General features: G+C 41.4%; 1 protein-coding gene across 1 annotated transcript in view; it reads right to left on the bottom strand.

Annotated features, from left to right (window-relative positions):
• The window catches only part of LOC122787868 (histone-lysine N-methyltransferase, H3 lysine-79 specific-like), a 2,114,473-nt gene that overhangs the window by 225,269 nt on the left and 1,866,442 nt on the right, over positions 1–22,762 (bottom strand). The window contains exon 28 of the mRNA XM_044054784.1: positions 3,481–4,437. Coding sequence (XP_043910719.1) covers positions 3,481–4,437 — 957 coding nt within the window. The remainder of the gene's footprint in view (positions 1–3,480; positions 4,438–22,762) is intronic.

The following is a 22,762-nucleotide window of genomic DNA, read 5'->3' as shown; positions in this document are numbered from 1 at the left end:
TTAACCCAAAAAATATAAAAACAGAAGGGGAACCTATATCTTTCACACAAATTTAAAGTTTAAACAATTTTAACACCCTTTAATAAGAAAATTTCAACTTAGCTTTAGGAGCTCTGACGACCCAGCCTACACCATGTGCGGCAAACTAGATCTGAGGTCATGTAGGGAGAGCAGGGCATTATGGATGAGGGGAGGAGCTAGGAGCTCGGATCCATAGCTGGATAAACCATGCCGGTTCTGATCCGATATCGGATCCATACCCACAGGTTGCTGAAAAATGAATTCTCCTACTTCAGATCTTTTAGTTATGTACATACCATAACAATAGATGTATGTGATCCATCTTGCCTACATTCATAACTGATGGGCTCGGAGCCGAGAATCGGCTCCGACTCGGCCGATACACTAGCACAAAGTCTCTCATTGGCTGGGCCAACCCCCTAGGATCGCATTACATCTTACTTTTTTTACTGATTTGCTGAGTTTGCTGAGATCCAGAATAGGTCTCCAGTCTCCTGTTTTCTTTGGAACTAAAAAGAACCTTGAGTAAGTTCTGGATTCTATTCTGGTCAGGTGGGACTTCCTGGATGACACTTTTGTCAAGCAGCTTTTGAATTTGAATGGCTACCTGTTCCCATTGACTGGGTGGGACTTAGGATTATGGGAAGGGGTTGGGAAAAAGAGAAGATAGCCCCTGGATATAATTGTTCTGCACTCATTTGTTGTTTATTAATGTTAGCCAGGCATGTAGGTGCAGAGACAGTCATCCCCGATTGCCTCTGGGGCAAAGCAATCAGGTCTCCTTTCAGAGGTGCTGGAAAGGCTTACCAAAGAACATTTCTCTGGAGCCCTGGCTTTGCAGACCCCTCTACCACGTGGGTGATGTCTTCCATTATTGTTCCCACCTCTGCCTCTGGGGGAACTCTCACCACGCATGTCTGGGAAAGAACCCTGTGATTTCTTGAACCACATCTTTCCACTGCCCCTTTTGATCCTTAGGGTAGGGTCTTTTGAGGAGTGAAAAAAACGTATGCCCATAGCAGACAAGGCCTTACCTTCCTATTCACACCTGGTCAGAGTCTCTCTCACTTTATGCACAAAAAGGGATGAACCATCAAAAGAGGCATTTACAAAGGAAGGCCTAAAAGGCTCCACAAAATCACAAGGTGCATCCAAGCCTGCCTCCGCACAGAGATGCCTGAACCTGCTGTCCTGCAAGTTCCATCTGCTGCATAGGAAATGAGATGTTTGGAAGCGATGGCTCTAAGAAATCTTTCGTAGTCAATGCGTGACGTTTTTGAGGTTTAGACTGACTATTAGAAGCAATGGCTTCAAAAATAAGAAGCAGACCTTTCAACATCAATTTGTTCTTACGGTCAAACAAGGCCCTTTGGTTGAAACCATGACAAATGCTACACAGTCCTCTAGGAGATGTAATGCCCCTAAACAACAATACACACACACACACACACACACACACACACACACACACACACACACACACACACACACACACACACACATAGTGTGTGAATCACTGAGAGGTATTTCTTGCTACATTTTATGCATTTCTTAAAGCCCAAGGGCTTTTCTGACTTGTCTGCCCTTGTAGACACAAAAACAAAAGACTGCACTAATATATAGTCACACACACACACACACAGAACACACATGCACTACAACAGGGAAGAGAGAATTAGAAAAGATTTAGGTTTATTATTATTATTTTTTTAATACAGAGCGGAAAGGGGGAAACAACTACCAACTATGGTACTGCAAGATTTAGTGACCTAAAAAGGGGATGGAAGGGGCCTACCAGCAATGGTAGTACAGATTACCTAAAAAGATAGTAAAAGGGGGAAAGGGGGTAAGGAGACTCAGAATAGAGAACCATAAGATATAAAACTAGGAGAAAAAATTACTAAGGAAAAAGGACTTATGAACATCATAATTTAGAAAAAATACTTATCTTCATCCAAGAGCAAAAAGGCGACCGATGTTCTTCACGAAGCAGCAAACAAGATCTGAGGTAATACGTAAGGTGGATTTTGGGTAAACGGGAGGTGCCCAAGAGCAAAGTTTGTGACCACAAGCTTTAGTAACGGCCGAGTCAGATCTGAGAGTCAGAGCACGAACCCATCAGTGAGGACAAGGTGAAAATTTGACATCACAGCTGATGCTTGTACCTAGTCAAGTCTAACATGATCTATGGCTAGAACTCCATAACCAGCAAGTGCTATGCTCTTGCGTCAAATTTTAATTATTTCTAAATTACAAATAAACAGAATAGTTTCAGTTTAATATATTTATACAGTCCTTCCCCCATCTAAAGCTCATAGGCAGGTAATCAAGTTAAATTCTCTAGAACACGGCATGATTATGCCAGCCAGCATTTTACAAGTAATCATTCTAAACCCTTACTTCAAAGATGGCAGAGAGCAAGCAAATGAAAAATGGAAGACAGGCACTACTACAGAAATGGCAACTCAATGTTACGTTGCTATTCTAATAAACAAAGCTGCAATGATGCAACCAAAACAAGAATGAATTAAAAAAAATAATTAAATAGAATCTATTTATTCTACCACCACCACTGCAGAACTCACAGACTTTAAGAAAGCATAATTCAGGCAATGGAACGTAATCAATTATGATACAGAAAGAATGCCAGCCCGTGATAAGCTAAACAGCAAGTTCATAATAAGCAAAAATTGCATGGAAGTAAATAAACCTAAAATATTCATCCAGTTTACTGAAAAGACCTGTTTCTCTGTTACAATGTACATAAAAATAATGTTATGGAGTGCTAACTTGTACCTTTAAGTGAAACGGCACATCTATTCATGATATTTTATTTGCATATAATGCAGTAAAAAAAAAATACCACAACATATTTTCTTTCAAAACACCAAAAACAGACTAGCCAGACTATGCTAAAAACAAAATGCTGTTTCAAACTTGAGGTGGTCTTGCTCATGATAATCCATGCTACAATGTTTTCAACTACACCCTATCAAATTTCATCGCATCTACATTGCCATTATACCTGTAATTTTACTTCACTTTTACTATTACATTTGTAATCTAAGCTGAGTCTGCAATCGATCAGATTTGATCAGTGCTCTACCCCAGTAACCAAAATTAAAATAAAATAAAACAAAACAATACTGCCATAACACACCTTTACTGAACCCTGCTATAAAAACACTGAGACTGTCTTCAGGGCTCCTATGTATTCATGACATCTGCTTTGCCTGCAAAATGTGTTGTAGACATTACCCAATGGCATTAATCACACAAAAGTACCTTCTTTTATTAATCTGTGTGTTGCAGACTACTCCATCATACTCTTACACTTGGATGACTGTTAATTCATGCAACAGTCACAGCGCAGCTTTATGGATCACACCAAAACACATTACTTAGCAAATAGGGAATGACCCATATAAATTATCACTCTAAGGATGACAGACTACTTACCTCCAGCTGATCCACCTGCAAGTCCAGAAGTGGGAAAGCCTCCTACATTATTAGAATGGGTCAGTCTGGTTCCAGAAGCTGTAACATGGACCAAGTTGGTAGTGGCAAGTGTGGAGCTGAACAAGGACTGCAATACTGATGACCCTGTCACTGAGCTCAGATTTCCCTGGACAGGTATTTGACCAAGAGGAAACTGTGATGCAGAAGAAAAAGTGCTTAAGAAGGAATGTTGCATTTGTGCACAGGATGCCGGGCTGCCTGCTGGTGAAGCAGAGCTGGAGATGCTTTTACCATTTAACACACCGCATGGGGAAATAGCTGCTGCCGAAATGAAAAGATTCTGTCCATTTTTCAGCTCAGTTTCCTGATCTCGTGCCTTGCTTATCTTGACGCTATGCTGTAGTAAGTTCTTTTCTGAAGATCCACCAATGCGGCATCCCAGCTCATTGTTATCTTTAGACTTTGCCCCAGCTTTTACCAGCCCCTCTCTCTCTGATGGCCTTTTAGTCAGAAAGGGGTTGATCTCACAACCATTACAATCTTTGTTCCTTAAGGCCTGGTAGCTCATGCCAGAGTTTAAGCTTATTGTTTCCACAGATTTATTTGAAAAAGCACCTTCATTGATATTATGTAAACTGGTATCTACAGAAGGCCCACCATTGTAAGAAAATGTAACAGTTGAGGCCATACTAGGACTAAGCCCCTCAGTTACAGAGGACACAAAAGTGTTTTTCCTAGGATGTAGAGTCATCTTGGTTTCGTTAGTTACATTTTCTTCTGAAGGTGAGCGGAAGGCAAAAAGTGAATTCTGGCTGAGTGGCAATGCAGACTGAGATGGGCTGTCAGATGTTTTGGCCAAGTTTAAATCTGATATTGGTGAGAAAGTAGATTTCCATTTGCTGCTGTTTGCATTATCATTACTCTGCCCTTGCTTCCGAACACACAAACCACCAGCCCCTGTAAATGGATGACACAAAATATTCTGCTTAAAACAAAAACGTGCATCTCATACTACTGCATAATTCTGCAGTTAGGAAAGCTTTTTATACTACTGGATTGACTTCACTTGATAACCAGCATACCTTATTTAGGCAACAAATTAATAATCTACTTAAGGAAAAGTACAGCAAACTGAAAGACTGTTTAAAGAAAACCGAAAACTTCAGACAGCACAAGTATGTCAAAACATATACTTAGCTTAAACAGCTGATCTTTGAGGTTAGGTCAATGTATCAGTAAATAATAACTTTTGTATTTATCCATCTTATGTGTCTTGTTATTTTTAATGACTAGAATTTGCCCAAGTACTGGGACAGTGAGGAACCAATGCAGGATGGTGAGAGGTGCCCTTGTGTACTCCTCAACATTCCACATCCTCTTTGGCTCCCCTGAGAGACGGTCCCTCCCCGGAGCCTAAAGAGTCTAAAGTAGTTGTATATAATATGTCTGAGCAACAGTAATGCTACAGGAAGGTTTTTTCTAAGGTAAGGTGTGTGGTTGGGTATATGGGGAGGGCCAAGGCAGAGTTAGAATTTGGGTTAGCATATATTAAGGTGGGCAAGCAGGCTTTGCCCCTTTGTTCCACCTCACTAATGCAAACTTTAACCCTACTACTGTCTCTAACTTCAATCCTACAACTTACCTTAGAAAAACCTTTCACATAATACTACCATTACACAAGACATCTTGGAGTTAAAGCATGACACTTAAAGTCTAACCTTGCACCTAACTCACTAACACTCGCACAAACCTTGCTACAATCTAGTCACTTACCACAACACTAACTCCCACACAGGTAAACAAATACACCTGCCCTCACAATGCCACAGCTCATAGTTAACTCCAAAATTCTGTGCATTCAACAAACTGTACATTTGATTACTTCAGCAAAAACAGCCATCATATGCACAACCATTCAACCATACCTACATACATTCAAATATGCAGAGAGACACAGCACACAACTCAATATATGTGTGTGTGTGTATCTGCGCGTGCACACACATACATACACACACACACACACACACACACACACACACATATATATGTATATCCGTATGTATGTGTGCGCATAAGTATATGCTTATTTAAGTAGATGTGTGTGTGTGTGTGTGTGTGTGTGTGTGTGTGTGTGTGTGTGTATTGTTTACTATCAGATGCTTGCCAACCACAAACTCAAATCCTACATTCAAGAGATGAGAGCACCAAAAAGGGAAACAGCGTAATACAAGAAAAATGACAAACTTCAAATGCTGAAACTCCCTGCTGCTGCAGACTGAGGAACAATTGCTAACTTAAGTTCTGCGGGGGTACAAGTCCTGGGGGATCATACAGTAAATCAAGGTGACATGTGCTTTTGGTGCAATCATCTCTTGCATGTGGGGAACAGTGTTTGTGGTTACTGAACTTCTCAAACTAAACTTATTGTGTGTATTTATATGTAAATCTTTTCTGTGTTAAGAAAAGCAATTTAATTCAGCATTACAGAATAATTTGCTGCCAAATTAAAACTCATTTTCATTTCCAATAACTAGGGAAGGCAAAACAATAAAAGAAAGCAGGGATTTACTACCTGTCTATCATAATGGATCTGGAGAAATTACCAATAACCAAAAACATTTACTTCAATGAAGTGTTCTCAGAAAATCTTTATAGTAACTACTGCATACTAACTTCCTAAGATTCTTCATAAACAAGGGAATAAATGAAATTCCCATGGATACAGAGGGATACTGGGAGGAAGCTTTACTGTTACAGTGGTATACTTAGCATAACAGTAGATTTTCAGAGAGAGAAATACCTGCACAAAACAGTAACATGTTCTTCTGGGACAGTCAATGCAACAGTGTAGCATTGTAATATTTGGGCGGATGCTAAGAAGCACACACACACACACACATATATATATATATATATATATATATATATATATATATATATATATATACATATATACACACATATATACACACTGCATATATTTATATATATATATCTATATATATATATATATATATATATATATATATATATATATATATGTACATACACACACACATACACATATATACACACTGCATATATTTATATATATATATATATATATATATATATATATATATATATATATACACACACATACACACTGCATATATTTATATATATATATATATATATATATATATATATACATATATATAGGACTGTGGCTGACCAAGTTCGCAGATGACTGCAAACTGGGCGCCATAATCGACTCTCCAGCCAACACAAGCGTCCTCCAAAAGGGCCTCATAGAAACAGACAACTGGTGCCAGAGCCATGGCCTCAAGCTAAATGCCAAAAAGTGTATAGTCATCCCCTTTGGCAAAAACAAAGTACCCACAAATTACCACATAGGTGGTAATCCATTAAGTACAGAATAAGTAATTAGGGACCTGGGGACCCAAGTTGATAAGCAATCTCTCATTTGACAACCACGTGGCCAAAGTGGTTAGAAAAACATTTTATATAGCCCACCTAATCATGAAGGGATTCACATCTAGATCAGGGGAGGTCATCGTGCCTCTTTACTCATCCCTCATCAAGCCCATAATCGAGTACAATGCCCCTTTTGGGATGTACCTTACCAAACACCTGCAGCAACTGGAAAGACCCCAAAAGTACCTCACCAAGAGGATCAAAGGGCTCAAACAGATGCCGTATGCTGCCCAGTTAAAGAAACTCTAGCTCTACTCAGTGGCATACCGCCTGCTCAGAGGCGATCTGTGCTTGACGTATAAAGCCATGTCCATCCCGGAATTAAGGGACATGCTGCACCTCAAACAATCCAAATCCCATCGAGCTACACGCTCGAGAGTCTTGAACCTCAGCACTGAAATAAATAGGACATGCTGGAGGGATAGATTCATAACCCAGAGGCTCCCTTCACTCTAGAATAAAATCCCAGTCCAGGTTAGGCAGAGTCCCTCATTGACTCTCTTCAAGAGGAATCTTGATGACTGGATGGGAGATCATAGGTTTACCCCGGGTATCACTTCTGTGTCACTGTTAGACACAGGCACAGTATACTAACCTCGAAAAAGGGCATAGCAAAATTAATTTAAAATGGGTGGCGAAAGCCAAACATACTCTGGCTAGGCTTATAAATGCCCTAGGGCAGATAGCCTAGTATGAACCTATATACATATATATATATATATATATATATATATATATATATGCACACATATATATATATATATATATATATATATACACACACACACACATATATATATATATATATATATATATATACACACACATATAAATATATATATATATATATACACACACACACACCCACATATAGATATACACACACACATTTCATATATATATATATATATGCATATATATATATATATACATATATATATATATATATATATATATAGTACAGTTTTGTACCTACCATAAATGTAGATGTCCGAACTGGATAGCATCTGCAGTCATAACAAGTGGGTTGTCCTGTCGTCAGGCAGCCCTTCAGTCGGCCGGATTCCAAAGTCCGGGTCCGCTTCGCTGATGTCGCACTCCACCCGACGTCATCACTGTTGGTCTTCGGGTATAAAGGCATCAGCCGACGCCATTTTCCTCAGTGTTTCTTGCCCCAGATGCCAGTAGCCCTCTTGCAGGCTAAAATTTGGATAGATGCCAATGTTTCCAAATAGATAGAGGTAAACACAACAATAAGCATGTATGTACATATACACAAACAAATACACCATAAGAGACTCCCCCCCAACAGCTAGCTATTAGAAGGGTAAACACCCTAGGAGTACCACAGAGGGATGGAGGAGGGTAATCCTGACTGCAGATGCTATCCAGTTCGGACATCTACATTTATGGTAGGTACAAAACTGTACTATGTCCTTCATGGATGCATCTGCAGTCATAACAAGTGGGTAGAATACCATAGCCAACTAGGGAGGAGGATAAAATAGATTATGGTGTGTTTAGGATCCCTTGCAGTACAGCAGTGGCAAACCCTGCTCGGGATCTGGAATATAGAGGCAAATTATAATGCTTGGCAAATGTATGCACGGAGGTCCAAGTAGCCGCCTCAATAATGTCTTTGGTTGCCACTCCTCGTAAGAAGGCTGTGGTAGTGGCTGTTGCCCTTGTAGAATGAGGTCTTATGTTCTGTGGAATTGGTTTTCCATGGAAGGAGTAACAGAAGCGTATGCAATTTCCTATCCATTTGGAGATTGTCTGTTTGGAAATAGCTTTTCCTTCCCTTCCTGTTGCATAGGCTACAAAAAGTTGGTCAGTCTTTCTGCTATTTTTGTTCTGTCCAAGTAGTAGCGTAGCTGTCTATGTACATCCAAGGTATGCAGTATTCTTTCCCTCTGTTTTGTGGGTTGGGAAAGAAGGTAGGTAGGTGGATTGCCTGGTTTAAAGACAGTCTGGATACCACCTTAGGCATAAATGTAGGATTAGTCCTCATGGACACTCTATCTTGGTGGAAGATTAGGAAGGGTTGCACTGCCATTAAGGCCTGTAGTTCTGAAACCCTCCTTGCTGAAGTAATTGCCAGTAGGAAAGCAGTTTTCCATGACAGGTGTTGTAGGTCTGCTGTTGCTGCTGGTTCAAAGGGTGCTAGTGTCAACTTTTCTAGCACAAAGTTTAAATCCCAAGCTGGTAATGGTGGTTTCCTTGGAGGTTTTACATTCTTGATTCCTCTGAGGAATTGCCTGAGCAAAGGGTGCGAAAAACAGGTGTATCAAAGCTGTATTCTGCTGAAATAGCTGATGCATGTATCTTGATGGAGGAGTAGGACAGGCCTGAATGAAGAAGTTCGCCAGATACTCCAGAATGTTAGGCATATCTATGTTTGACACATCTTTTCCTCTTTCCGTACTCCAGATGACAAACCTTTTCCATTTTCCAGCATAGTTCCTTCTTGTTGAAGGTCTGCGTGCTTCAAGAATAATGTCTTTAACTCTTTGGGAAAGTTCTGGAATAGCTGCTGTTATGTGATGTTCCATGCAGTCAGTTGCAAGGTTTTTAGGTTTGGATGTATGATGCTGTAGTTGTTCTGCGTTAACATCAAGGGCATCAGGGGAATTGTCCACATATTGTTCCGAGACATGCTCCTCGGTAGTGGGTACCAGTGTTGTCTTGGCCAGTTTGGAGCCATCAGGATTATCCTTGGACGTTCTTCCTTGATTTTCAGTAGTACCTTGTGTATCAAAGGAAGAGGCGGGAATGCATATGCTGTTAGGCCTTTCCAGTTGAAAGAGAGCGAATCCACTTTCCATGCTAATGGGTGGAATGTCCTTGTGCAGAATTTTTTGAGCTGGTGATTGAGAGGTGATGCGAATAGGTCTATCTGTGGCATTCCCCATTTCTTTGAGATGGTCTTGAAGATGTCCGGTGAAGCTTCCATTCGTGGGCATCGAGTGGTTCTGCTTAATATGTCTGCTAGGGTATTGTCTTTCCTGGTACAAATACTGCCTGTAACTGGATGTTGTAGCTGAGTGCCAGGGTCCACAGCTCCAAGGTCATTCTGCATAGGGGGTATGAATGAGTGCCTCCCTGTTTGTTGATGTACCACATGACTGTGGTGTTGTCTGTCCTTATCATCAACTGGCCCTCTGAGAAATGGTTTGAACTTTTGGATTGCCAGTTTTACTGCCAGCATTTCTTTTAGGTTGATGTGCAGTTGGAGTTGATCCTGTGTCCACAATCCTTGCACGCATTTGTCCAGCATGTGGGCCCCCCATCCTAGGTCTGAAGCGTCTGTTGTGATGGTCTGGCTTGCTTGACATCTGCGAAAGGGTAGGCCTGGGTTTGACTGGCATGCCTGAGCCCACCATAGGAACTCCTGTTTTAAGCATGGAATTAGTGGGATTTCTGTTTCTAGACTGTGTCTGTGTTGGGACCATAAATTCTTTAGGTACCACTGTAGTTTTCTCATATGTAGTCTGGCAAATGGAACTAAGATTATGCATGATGCCATGAAGCCCAAGGCCTGCAGTACTTTTCTTGATGTTAACTTGTTCAGTTTTGTTAGTGCCAAGAAGTATAGAGGGAGTTCTTTTTGTTTTTCTGTAGTCAGGAATGCCATTTGTTTTACTGTGTCCAATTCAGCCCAAGAATGTCCTTGTTAGGGATGGTATCAGCCTTGACTTTTGTAAATTGACTGTGTATCCCAGTGCTTGTAGCAAGTAAATGACCCTTTGTAAGTCTGTTGTCAGCTTGCTTTTGTTGTTCCCTTGTAGCAGGCAGTCGTCCAGGTATGGGTAAATTTGAATTCCCTGAAGTCTGCAATGGGATTACTGATGCCAGGCATTTTGTGAATACTCTGGGCAGTAGATAAGCCAAAAGGCAATGCTGAGAATTGATAGTGCTCTGATCCTGCAAGAAATCTGAGGTATCTTCTGCAGATTGGTCGAATGGGGACGTGCAGGTATGCCTCCTTGAGATCTAGAGTTACCAGCCAAGACTCCTTGCCCAGCATGGGAAGAAGTTGCTGTAGGGTCAGCATTTTGAATTCTGGGACAATGATGTATGTATTTAAGGTGGACAGGTCGAGAATTGGTCTCCAACTTTTTCCTTTCTTGGAACTAGGAATAGTCTGGAGTAGAACCCTTTCCTTGCTCTGCTGTTGGCACTCTTTCCACAGCTCTCATGTTTGCTAACTCCATTATCTGGCGAGAGCCTCTGTTTTTGATTTGGAGGTAGATTTGGCATTCCTCTTTTGACTGGAAAAGTGTGGAAGTGAAACCGTAACCTTGATCTATGGTTTGTAAAATCCACTTGTCCTTTGTTATGTAGTGCCAGTTCTTTGAAAATAAGGTTAACTTTCCGCCTAGAGGAGCTGCTATTTGTTCCCTGGTAGGCGGATTTAGGTTAAGTCACTGTGGTTGTGTTGATGTAGTGGCAGTGGCTGTGTCTGTGCCTCTGTTGTTACCTTGCCACTGTCTTCCTCTGTAGGCACCTCCTCTGGATTGGTTTCTGCCTCTGGAACGTCTATTCCTGCCCCTTTGAAATTTTGTGGAGTCAGGAAAGGACCAATTTTTGGCAGGCCAGTTCCTGCTAAACCTTGGGGGTTGAACCTGCAAGAAATCTTTAACAGTTTGAACAGATTTTGCCTTTTCTTCCATTTTCTTCAGAACCTGCTGGGCAGATGTACCAAACAAACTTGTCTTGTCCATAGGAGCATCTAGCAACTTAGCTTTAACATGATCCAGTAAAGCTTGTTCCTTTAGCCATGCATGCCTTCTTATCACTGTGCCTGTCATGGCTGATCTAAATGAAGCCTCCAGTGCATCATAGCCACATTTTAAGGAATGGTTGCTAACCTGTTGTATGTTATTTACCATCTCTAATACATATTTCTTATCAAGAGATTCATCAGTGGTTAGTTTTTAGTTAACTGATCCAGCATAAACTCTTGGTATTGTATCATGTGAAACTGACAGTTTAAAGCTCTAGCTGAGAGAGTAGCTGAAGTGTAGACCTTTTACCCCATCTGTCTAATGACCTTGCTTCCCTTTCAGAAGGAATAGGGTTTTAGCTATGGTCGCTACTGCCTTGGGGCCCTGGGATATAGTTTCTGGGTCTGCAAGTGGAGCCTTGTAAAGGTGGTGATGAGTATCTGGCACCCTGTAAAATCTGTCTGGTTTGGCAGGGGCTGGGGTAAAGAATCTGGAGCGGAGCAAACATCATTGAAAGCATCATCCACCACAGAGAGAACAGGGGTATAGCTAAGGGCCTGTGCTGTGGGAGGTGCAGAAAAGTCCTAAGTCTTTTCTGGAGTCTGAAAAATCCTGTTGCTGCCATTGGAACTGTTCTCGCATGGCATGCAAGGTTTCCCCAAAGGAGAATTCTTCTGGTGGGGAAGCAGCTGGGATGGATTCTTCAGCATCAGAATCTTCAAAATTGGAGAAGGGAGCCTCTGGCTGGTCAGTTATGTCTGATTCATCAGCAGAATCATCAGAGGACACTGGCTCGGGGGCTCTGCCCTAGGTCTCTTCTCTGGGGCTGAGAGGCCCTGTCTGGGTGAGATTGAGATCCTCTAATTAAAGAAATTAAATCTTCTGCCAAAGTAAGCATTTGAGAACTAGAAGAGGGCCTGGATGTGGGTGGTTTAACAGGCACTGTTTTAGTAGTCTTGGCTGCTTTAGCCCTGGCGAAGGCCTTAATGGACATGGCTGCTGGAGGCCTAGCAGCACCATGTGCTGGGGTAGAAACATCCAAGGGATGGTGTCTGATAAGTCAACCACCGTAGTGGGTAAAATTTCTGAAGTCGTTTCAAGAGTTGTAGCAGGGGCCTCAGTTGTAGGAATAGGTTCAGCTGTACTTTGTTCAGTTTTCTCGGTTTCGGCCGAAACCGAGACACTCGCGGTTTGCTTGACCATGGTTTCGGCCGAAACCGCGGACCGCGAGTGTCGGTCTTTATCTTTGCGTTTTTGCTAGATTGGGTAGTCGGAGGATCCGACGGCATAATGTACGCAAAATCAGAACCGAAAAACTGTTCTGCAAACTCCGACCGTCACCTAAGCGTTCGTCGGTTGACAGAGGCACAGGCCGAACAGGCTGCTACATCGTGGGCTGGGCCTAAACAAGGCAGACAGTAAGAGTGGAAATCTTTATGAGGTATTTGTTTCCCACAGTTTAAACAATTGTTAACTTTTTCTGACATCGGCTGAGGCAAGAAAGAGTCCCCAACGGGGTACTTAGCTTTAGAAGTCTTCGAAGTAGTATTCGGTAGAAGTAATCTCTGGATCCGACCGACCGGCACTTGCGAACAGCTTCTGCTTCGGGCGCCACGCGGCAAGAAAGACTGAGGAAAATGGCGTCGGCTGATGCCTTTATACCCGAAGACCAACAGTGATGACGTCGGGTGGAGTGCGACATCAGCCGAAGCCGGACCCGGACTTTGGAATCCGGCCGACTGAAGGGCTGCCTGACGACAGGACAACCCACTTGTTATGACTGCAGATGCATCCATGAAGGACACACATATATATATATATATATATATATACATATATATATACACACACACACACACACGTATATAAAATCATTTCATTTACATTCAGAAATTAAGTTACTTAACCATACACTTCAAATTCCAAATTATTTACCTCCTGTCCTTCACATATAATGAAAAATATATCCAGTTGAACTTGATTCCTATTTTGTTGAATGGATTAGTCCCACTAGACCAACGGTCTCTCTTCAGGGGAGACCAGAAGTGGTATTTATACTGACTAAGAAATTTGTCCAGGACAATGAGGCCTTGCCCTACTCTTTTAAATAAGTGCCACTGGATATGTTGCATCCACCTGAGCTACCACTAACTTGGGCTGATGGGGCCTTGGTTTAACGTCTCATCCAAAAGACAGCGCACACAGGAGAGCAGCACCCCTGTTATGCTGCACTGCAGTGTTAGTTAGTTATGGAAAATTAATTCAACTGCTTGTTGTGGAAATAGAACCTACAGCTTTATGCACCAAAGATGAGTGCCCTACCTGCTGAGCTACTGAGACTGCAAGAAAGTAATATCAGGTTGAACAAGTACAGCAACTACATGCAAATATTTATGTCCATCTTGCCTGAAGATTTACTTACTAATACTTTATGCTTATTAATGTACTTTACACCACTGTATTGTATTTTACACTTTTTCTTCTTTTCTTTTTTTAATACTGAGATATATACACTATGTCTGACATCACAGAATCCCCAAGGAAGGGCATATTCCCTAACCCCAAAGACTGCATTTCGCTCACCTGTTTATCATCTGCTTTGTCAACTGAAGTATGTCTACCAAACAACGTCAACATTTAGGAGTTTCAACCAAAATTATGTCTCCAATATATCTATCCAATCTACACACATACATATATATACACACACACACACACACACACGTGTGTATGTGTGTGTATATATATATATATATATATATATATATATATATATATATATATGTGTGTGTATGTGTGAATATATATATATATATATATATATATATATATATAGAATTATATTATATATGTATGTGTGAATATATATATATATATAGATACACACTATATATAGGGAGAAAGGGAGAAAGTACAGTTGCCTTTATACCCGAATAACTGCCGCAATGACGTCGGGTGAAGTGCGACACCAGCCGAAGCCAGACCCAGACTTTGGAATCTGGTCGATCAAGGCTGCCTGACGACAGGACAACCCATTTGTAAAGACTGCAGATGCATCCTTGAAGGACATCACTGCTTTACCTCTTTACAATCAATCTAAGCAAACATTTTTAAAGAGTGCAATGAAACATCTGAAAATCATAAACATATAAGTGCAAGTTCAGTAGTCTGTTTTGATGGTTTTGCCTTTACATATGTCAACCTACGGTAAGATTTTCTTTGTTTTTGTTCCTCTAATATGTTTTTACACAGAGTGTTTACTCCCAGGGTCAGCTCTGAAAACAGGCTCTGTGCAGCATAGCTAACAGTTATACATACATGACAATAAACACATGCATGTGCCTAGGCAAATACACGCACTGAGACATATACATTTAACATAATCATATACAGATATATCTCTTGGAGAAAGAAGACTGTTGCAACCAGGTTTCCTGAAACTATGCAGGGGCACAGAGACTAAAGCTGTGGGCAAATATATTTACCATAACTGAGGTGAGGTCATTATAATAGTACATCAAACATTTGGGCTATGTCACGCCCATCAAAAGTACTATCCTGGCAGAGACAGCTTGAAGACCATAAGGATGTATCTTCATGCTCCTGCCGCTTTTCAATCAGTAAAGGATCTCTGCAGATACAGATGTAGAGAGACAACTTATCAAGGCTGGAGGGGAACCTATAATGGTCACTAAATTACCAGTACAGGTAACAAGAACTTCTATGAAAAAGCCATAAAGATACCCTCTACTAACCTTTTGTAATTTACATGAATTGCAGGGAGAACAATAGGGACAAGACTCTTAGCTAAAAAAGGGGAATCTCTGAGTCACTGCAGAAATTCAGGTTCCTCCACGAGGAAACCTGTGGCTCAGACTCCTTGAAGTCTGAATACTGGCAATATAAACTCCCCTTCAAAATAGCTTCACTTGAGGACAGGTAGAAAGGGGAGGATCTAAGGTCAGGCATACAGAAATTGCCAAAAGATTTTTTTTTTTTTTAATTGCGAAAAGATGTTTTTTTTAACACCTTTATTAAATTATCACTTAAGACATAGGCAAACGTACCTTAACAGAAAATACACAATTTCCCATTTAAATACAATATACATCATATACATTTTCTTACTACCTTCAGTCAAACATTATAAAAAAATTGCTGAATTCCTGCCTTCCTTAAACCTCACTCCCCTCCTCCTTCTGAACATTATTATGCATGTACTGCTCCACAATTTCTATTTACTTTTACATAATTTGTTCGATACCTGTTCTAAAGATCCCTCTTCCAGTTATTTTGTCTCTTTTATACTATTCACCATCTTCACTGACCTCCCCTTGTCAGGGTCGAACAAAAAAAAAAACTTTTCCAAAGCTGACAACAACCTTCTGAGATTAGATATAAGCAGCTTCACAGCAACTATCCCTTCAGTTGGAACAAGCACTAATGCCCAAGCCTATACCAAAAAATATATGAACACCTATACAGCTGCATGGACTCAGCTAAATGGACTAAATCATCTTCCTCAAGAAAGTAAACCTGTCTGGTAGACAGCAGCAATAAACAGACTCTCTAATAAAAGGAAAAAAATGCAGTCCAGGACCAAGAAGGAGCAGGTGCCAAGTTGGAAGAAATCTCTCCTTTGTCTGAACAAGCAAATAAGGTCATTATTGAAATCCTCTAAGACTAACTTAGAGTCCAAATTGGCCACATCCACTAAGGACAATCACAAGGCCTTCTTCGCATAAGTCCGCAATCTGAAAGGTAACTCCCAAATCTGCTCTGAATTGGTGGTCAAGAAAACCACATATACAAATGCCACAGATATAGCCAACCTGCTGGCAGATAAGTTCAGTAAAAACTTCAACCCTCCCCATCAGTTAACCAGGACATCCCCAGCACCTGCTCCCCTCCCCTCATCACCAGAGAAGCAGGTCATTAATGCAGTCTCAAAGGCAAAAAATACAGCTTCCATGGGACCTGACAACATCCCTGGCTGTGTCCTACATGAACTCGGGCAAGAGCTCTCAGCACCATTAGGCATCCTATTCAACCAAAGCCTGTGCACTGGCTTTGTCCTACCAGAATGGAGGACAGCCACTGTCATCCCTCTACAAAAAGGTGGAGCGTCCATCAGCCTAACTAGACTAATCTGCAAGACCATAGAATGCATTATCATGGACCTTAAAAACAAGGGCATTGGCAGCCTCCAAATGCTTGATCCCACACAGTCTGTTTTTTGTCAAAGGGAGATCATGCCTTGACTTAGCCAAAGCCTTTGACACTATTCCCCACTCGGGAATAATAGATAAACTATCCCAGCTACGCATCAACCCATATGTTACCAGAAGGGTAGCTAACTGCCTCACTGATAGAACCCACTCAGACAAAATAGGGAAAGTCACCTCTAGTAGTAAACCATTAACAAGAGTCATACCCAAAGGATTCGTCTTTGGGCCTCTACTGTTTGGGATATAATTTCTGAGGTGCAAGCCAAAACCAGTGATCTGTGGCTGACCAGGTTTGCAAATGACTGCAAGCTGGGCACTGTCATAAATTCCCCTAGTGATGTGAACATCCTCCAAGAGGGCCTTATCCAAAATAATGACTAGTACCAGAAGCATGGCCTCAAACTGAATGGCAAGAAATGCATCATTATTCCCTTTGGGGAAAATGACGTCCCTACTAATTATCACATTAATAGCAATGTACTAAGCATACAATCAGTTGTGAGGGACTTGGGCACCCAGGTTGACAGCAACCTGACTTTTGACCATCACGTTGCCGCCGTTGTACTTAAGGGTTTCTACATGGCCCATCTCATAAGTAAGGGTATTTCATCCAGGAAGAAGGAGGTCATAACATCCCTGTACTTCTCCCTTATCAGACCCATTACAGAGTACAATGCCCCCTTCAGCATGTACCTTGCCAAGCACATGCAGCAGTTGGAAAGACCACACAGGTTCCTGACCATGAAAATCCAGGGTCTTAAACACCTATCCTATACAGACAGGCTAAAAGCCCCGTCCCTCTACTCAGAAGACTGCTCTGAGGTGACCTGTGTCTGGCATACAAGGCCACCTCAAACTCAGCCTTGATGGAGTTGCCACATATCCGTAAGTCAGACTCCACTTGCGCAACCCGCACGCAAGGCCTCGACCTGGTCTGCGACATTAACAGAACTTGTTGACAGGCCAGATTTGTGTCCCAACGACTCCCCCATCTGTGGAATAGACTCCCTCTCCATGTCAAGCTGAGCACCTCACTAGCCCTCTAAGAGGAACGTGGACTGGTTGGGAAACAGAAACTATACCCCTGGGATCCCACCTGTATCCGTGCTGCACAGGGAAAACAGGTGCTGACTTTGTGGGAACATGGGTGAAATTCTTGGCTAGGCTTACAAGGGCCTCCCGGCCAATAGCCTAGTATTGCCCTATGAATGTGGTAACTTCCTTGTCTGTTTAGACAGCTGCTTTAGCAATACAGTACCCCTGACCTTCAGCTGAAAGTGATTTGAACTACTGATCACATTACCCCCCAATACATTTTCTTCTGCACTCCTTCAGTTCCTCTGAGAGGATGGCGCTGAATCTATGAATGCCATGGTAAGTAAATTATAATAGGCTATTGTCCTTAACACGACTTTCTAGTCCCAAGTTTTGTTTATCCTGTATCTACTAGGAGGCACATGTCTTGGTATGGCCATGACCTTTGCCTTCTAATGACGAGAAGGGTGCAGGATGAAATGCCACTGGTGTTAGATGAGTCTGTGAACTGGCAAACTTGACCTGGACAAGCATTATGCTAAATATAAGGTACAAAACATGCCTATGAAGGTAGCACCCCTCTATGTGATAGAAAGGTTGTACAGCCTGGACTGACTCACCATTGAAAAGCTTTTTTTTTGGTTTCAGAATGGGAGTCAGCTGTTTGTCTTATCATCGGCAAGACTACTGCTGTAGTAGCCACCCTGCCACTAACTGCTCTATGGATGTTTGAGCATTTTCAGCCTAGTTGTATCCCTTTTTTGAATGTTTTGATATTCATGGTTATGAAAAGCTCATGAGTGTCATCTAATGTATGTTATCAATGACCAATGGGCTGTTTCCTTGTTTATCAACACTAGCATTGGCCAGTCTTCTTCACTGAAGCCTGTGGGTTTTCCATCTGTCTTGAAAGAGGTTTTTGTCATATCTAACCTAAAGAAACCCTTACTTTACCTTTACAGCCTTGCCAGCTATTGCTGAGAAAGTCATGTGCAAGTCACTTGAGACCCATGTTATTGTTACTGGGCTCATGGATGCTTTTCAGTCTGGGTTTTGCACGTCTCAGTGCACAGAGACTGCTGCTGTTTGAGTAGTCAACAATCTCTTAAAGGCTCAAGATCAAAAATACTATTCACTACTGGCCTTCCTGGATCTCTCTGCAGTATTTGATACCACAAAATTTTGATAGTGCATTTATATTACAGAAACAGCTTCCTACCTGTGGTATCTCCTTTACAGTGTTAAAATAGTTTACTGTCTTACCTCTATGGCTATACTTAGAAGATTTCTGCTGGAATTAACATTTCTCCCTACTTTGAATGTGGAGTACACAGGGCTCTACTGTTTATTGATTATGTTTTATATGCTTTCATTGGCAGAAAGTATTTAGGGAGACAGGCTGAAAAACCTAAGTTATGATGATGAAACTCTACTTTACCTCTCCTTTCCACATGACAGCACCACAAGTGTGCATTACCTTGCTGATGACCTTAACGCCAAACATTCCTGGCTCAACTTTAATAGTCTGAGACATAAAACCTCTAAAACACAAACCGTAGCGGTTCCTACTACCTTGAGGAAATCCTTTTCCTCTTCTATCCCCAACTACATCATTTACTATGGTAACAAACTTGAGTTTGCTGTCAAGGTGCATTGTTTAGGTATAATCCTGAATTACTGGCTTGCACTTCTGGATCAAGTGTCAGCCACTGTAAACTCATCTTGTTTTCATAAGCAAAATGTCTAGAGGATTAAGCAATTTTTAACTTGGTCTAACCTCCTGGCTGTTGTTCAGACATTGTTTTTTTATACCAGCTAGATTACTGTAACTTTGGAATCCTTAACACTGAGCTTGAGCATTTACAGATGGTAGAGATCTCTGCTATCAAGTAACTGACTGATACATCCTATTACCAACATATTAAGCTAGTTCTGCAAAGTCTACCCTAGTTTCCAATCAGTTACAGAATTATGCACAAGGTCTTAGTGTTAATTAATTTAGATGTCTCTACATCTTTAGTCTGTCTTACCTGAAGAAGCTACCTCTGACACTAGGATTATCTGTACTTTACTTTGCCCTAATTGTATCTGCTATCTTACTTGTGCTTTTACTCAGTTTTATGTAATGTTCCACTGTGCTTGTTTTACTTATTTTACTTGCTACCTTTATAACTATCGTTTGTGATAAAACACATTAATAAAGTTGATGATTAAGCTGATTTTTGACAACTGCGAGTTTTGCCTGAAGTACAGCAGGCTTAATGCTAGGCCTGTTGTTGACATGCCGCTGGCTGATGAATACTATGAGAAAGTTGCAACAGACTTGCATGAACTTGCACATCATATCATTGATCAATTTACATGAATCAGTGCCAGAATCAGTATTAACAAAGACCATCAGAAATTACATAGAAATGCATTTATGGCTGGATAATGACAAACTGTCAGCCAGACATTACTCAGTAACAACGGTTGAGAATTCAATAACGGTGCAATTAGAGATATGACAGACAAATGCAATACTGAAATGATGGCAATCAGCTCCTAGGAAGCATAATCGCATGCCAAAAGGAATAATGTTAAAGTAAAAAACAGAAGTGGATATGACTGGGAAATTGCATTAGACAGGTGTATGATAGCAAAATAAATATGCACATCATCTGTGGCTACAGCCCATATCAGCTTATGATTGGCTAGAACATAAATGTCCCTTCTGCTCAGTGATAAGTTTCTTGCTGTACAAAGAACCACAAGGAACATGGTAGCTGAAGAACGTATTTCAGCATTACATGAGCCAAGACAGCATTTGCTGAGGTTGAATGTTCTGACAGAATTTGGACAGCATTACAGAAACAGCTTCCTGCCAAAAATGAAGGGTGTGAAATAGAAGAAAGGTGCATTACAAAAGGGCTAACTTTGCAAAGTGGTAAGGATCCAGAAGAGTCACTGACCAGGATGGAGTTTATGGTACTTGTGAGGCATGGTGGTTATTTGTGTAAGGGTGTGTCATTCCTAGGCTGTGAAAGTCAAAACCGAAACAAAGGATTAATATATCTATAAAATGGACATGATCAGGTGAGCAACATACTGGCTTGTCTTGTTGATTTGTTTAGTCCCACTAAACCAAAGGCCACTTTTCAGGGGAGACCTGAGGTGGTATTCGTACCGACTACAGGAAATATGGTCAACAGGCCAGGGAAAGTATAGTTGTGTACACTTACCATAAATGTAGATATTCAAGTGTATTCACTGTTGCAGTCCTGACTTATGGGATTTCCTGCTGTGGAAGCTCTTGGCTGGCCCGACTACTAGAGAATACTTCCCCCTCCTCCTGTAACCAGGTAGATCAGCAGAAATAGCTGGTGTGGATTTTTACAGAGGAGTAGGACAGACCTTTTTTCAAAGAGGCTAGATAAGTATGACAGGATCAAAGGGATATGAAATTGATGACGGTTTTGTCCCTTTTGTCTGCACCACATAATGAATCTTTTCTATTTGGTGGAGTAAGACTTTCTAGTGCTAGGTCTCCTGGCTTCTTTCAGAATAGTCAGGAACGGCTCGTCGAGGATCAATGTTTTTCAATGGGATCAAGGTATCATTCAAGCTATCAATTCGTGTGTGCAGGTTGGGGTGTATGACTGTGCCTCTGTTATGCATTAACAGGTCCACACATTGTGGGCAGCAGACATGGTTCCCTGTTAGTTAGATTGAGCACTAGAGGTTACTGGTGTTGCCTCAGTCAATCTGAGACTATCAGAATGGCCCCTCTTCCCTTATTTTCAGCAATACCCTGGGTAGCAGTGGTACTGGGGGAGGAATTAGAGTAACAGGCCTGTCCAAGCAAAGGAAACGGCATCTGTCTTCCTGGCTGACTTGAATTTTGTTCCTGGAGCAAAACTTTCCAAGTGAGTATTTTATTTGGTGGGAAAAAGGTCTAGCTGTGACGGACCCCATTTTTCAGCTATGCTGAGAAAAACTTCCTGATGCAGTTGCCACTTGTGGAGGTTTGACAGGCTCCTGCTGAGGTGATCCACTAGTTGACTGGTTTCTCTTGGTAAGTATTGTGCCAGGGTGTGCACTCCTAGGGAGTTTGCAGTTTCCCAAAGGTCAATGGCTATGTGGCAAAGGTTGTAAGAGTGGGTCCCCGCCCTGCTTATATACCACAATAACTGTGGTATTGTCTGTCTTTACTAGGGGAAAAAGTAGTTATGTACTCACCATAACATTCCATTTGTGTTGTCCATTTTCATTCATCCTCAAGTAATTGGTTCAGATCCAATCCTTGGATCCGACTCAGCCATTACACTAGCTTGTGGCCTCCAAAAAAAACTCACGAGCTCCTTCCCTACCCATAATGCACCAATCCCTAACATCCCTCAGATCTGGTTTGCAGCTTGACAGGAAGACTGTTATAATATGCCATAACTGGAGCTCAACACAAAGGACAGTTGTGCCCTTGAAGCTCAAGTCAGTCATTAAAAAGGATAGGGGTTAGTGGGTGTGGAGTTGAAGAAGGAAAATGGACAGCACAGATGGAACATTATGGTGAATACATAACTTTATCTGATAATGTCAACTTTCATTCATTCCTCAACTCATGGGACAGAGTCCCCAGCTACCTAAAATCCTGGGTGGACTCTAAGGAAGGCTATTCCTGAGTATGATTGAGCCAAAGGCTGCTCTTCCCCTCAAGGCCAGATGTACTTTGCAATGAGTGATAAAAGTATGAGGATTTGACTAAGTTGCAGCCACACATATATCATCCATAGAAGCTCTAAACTGGAACACAGAAGAAGTTGCCATATATCTAGT

This window comes from Protopterus annectens, chromosome 13.part0, assembly GCF_019279795.1.
Source record: "Protopterus annectens isolate FY-2018-M chromosome 13.part0, PAN1.0, whole genome shotgun sequence".
In the NCBI taxonomy this organism is placed as follows: Eukaryota; Metazoa; Chordata; order Ceratodontiformes; family Protopteridae; genus Protopterus; species Protopterus annectens.
The sequence above is the reverse complement of the archived record's forward strand: the minus strand, read 5'-3'. Positions and strand labels throughout refer to the sequence as shown.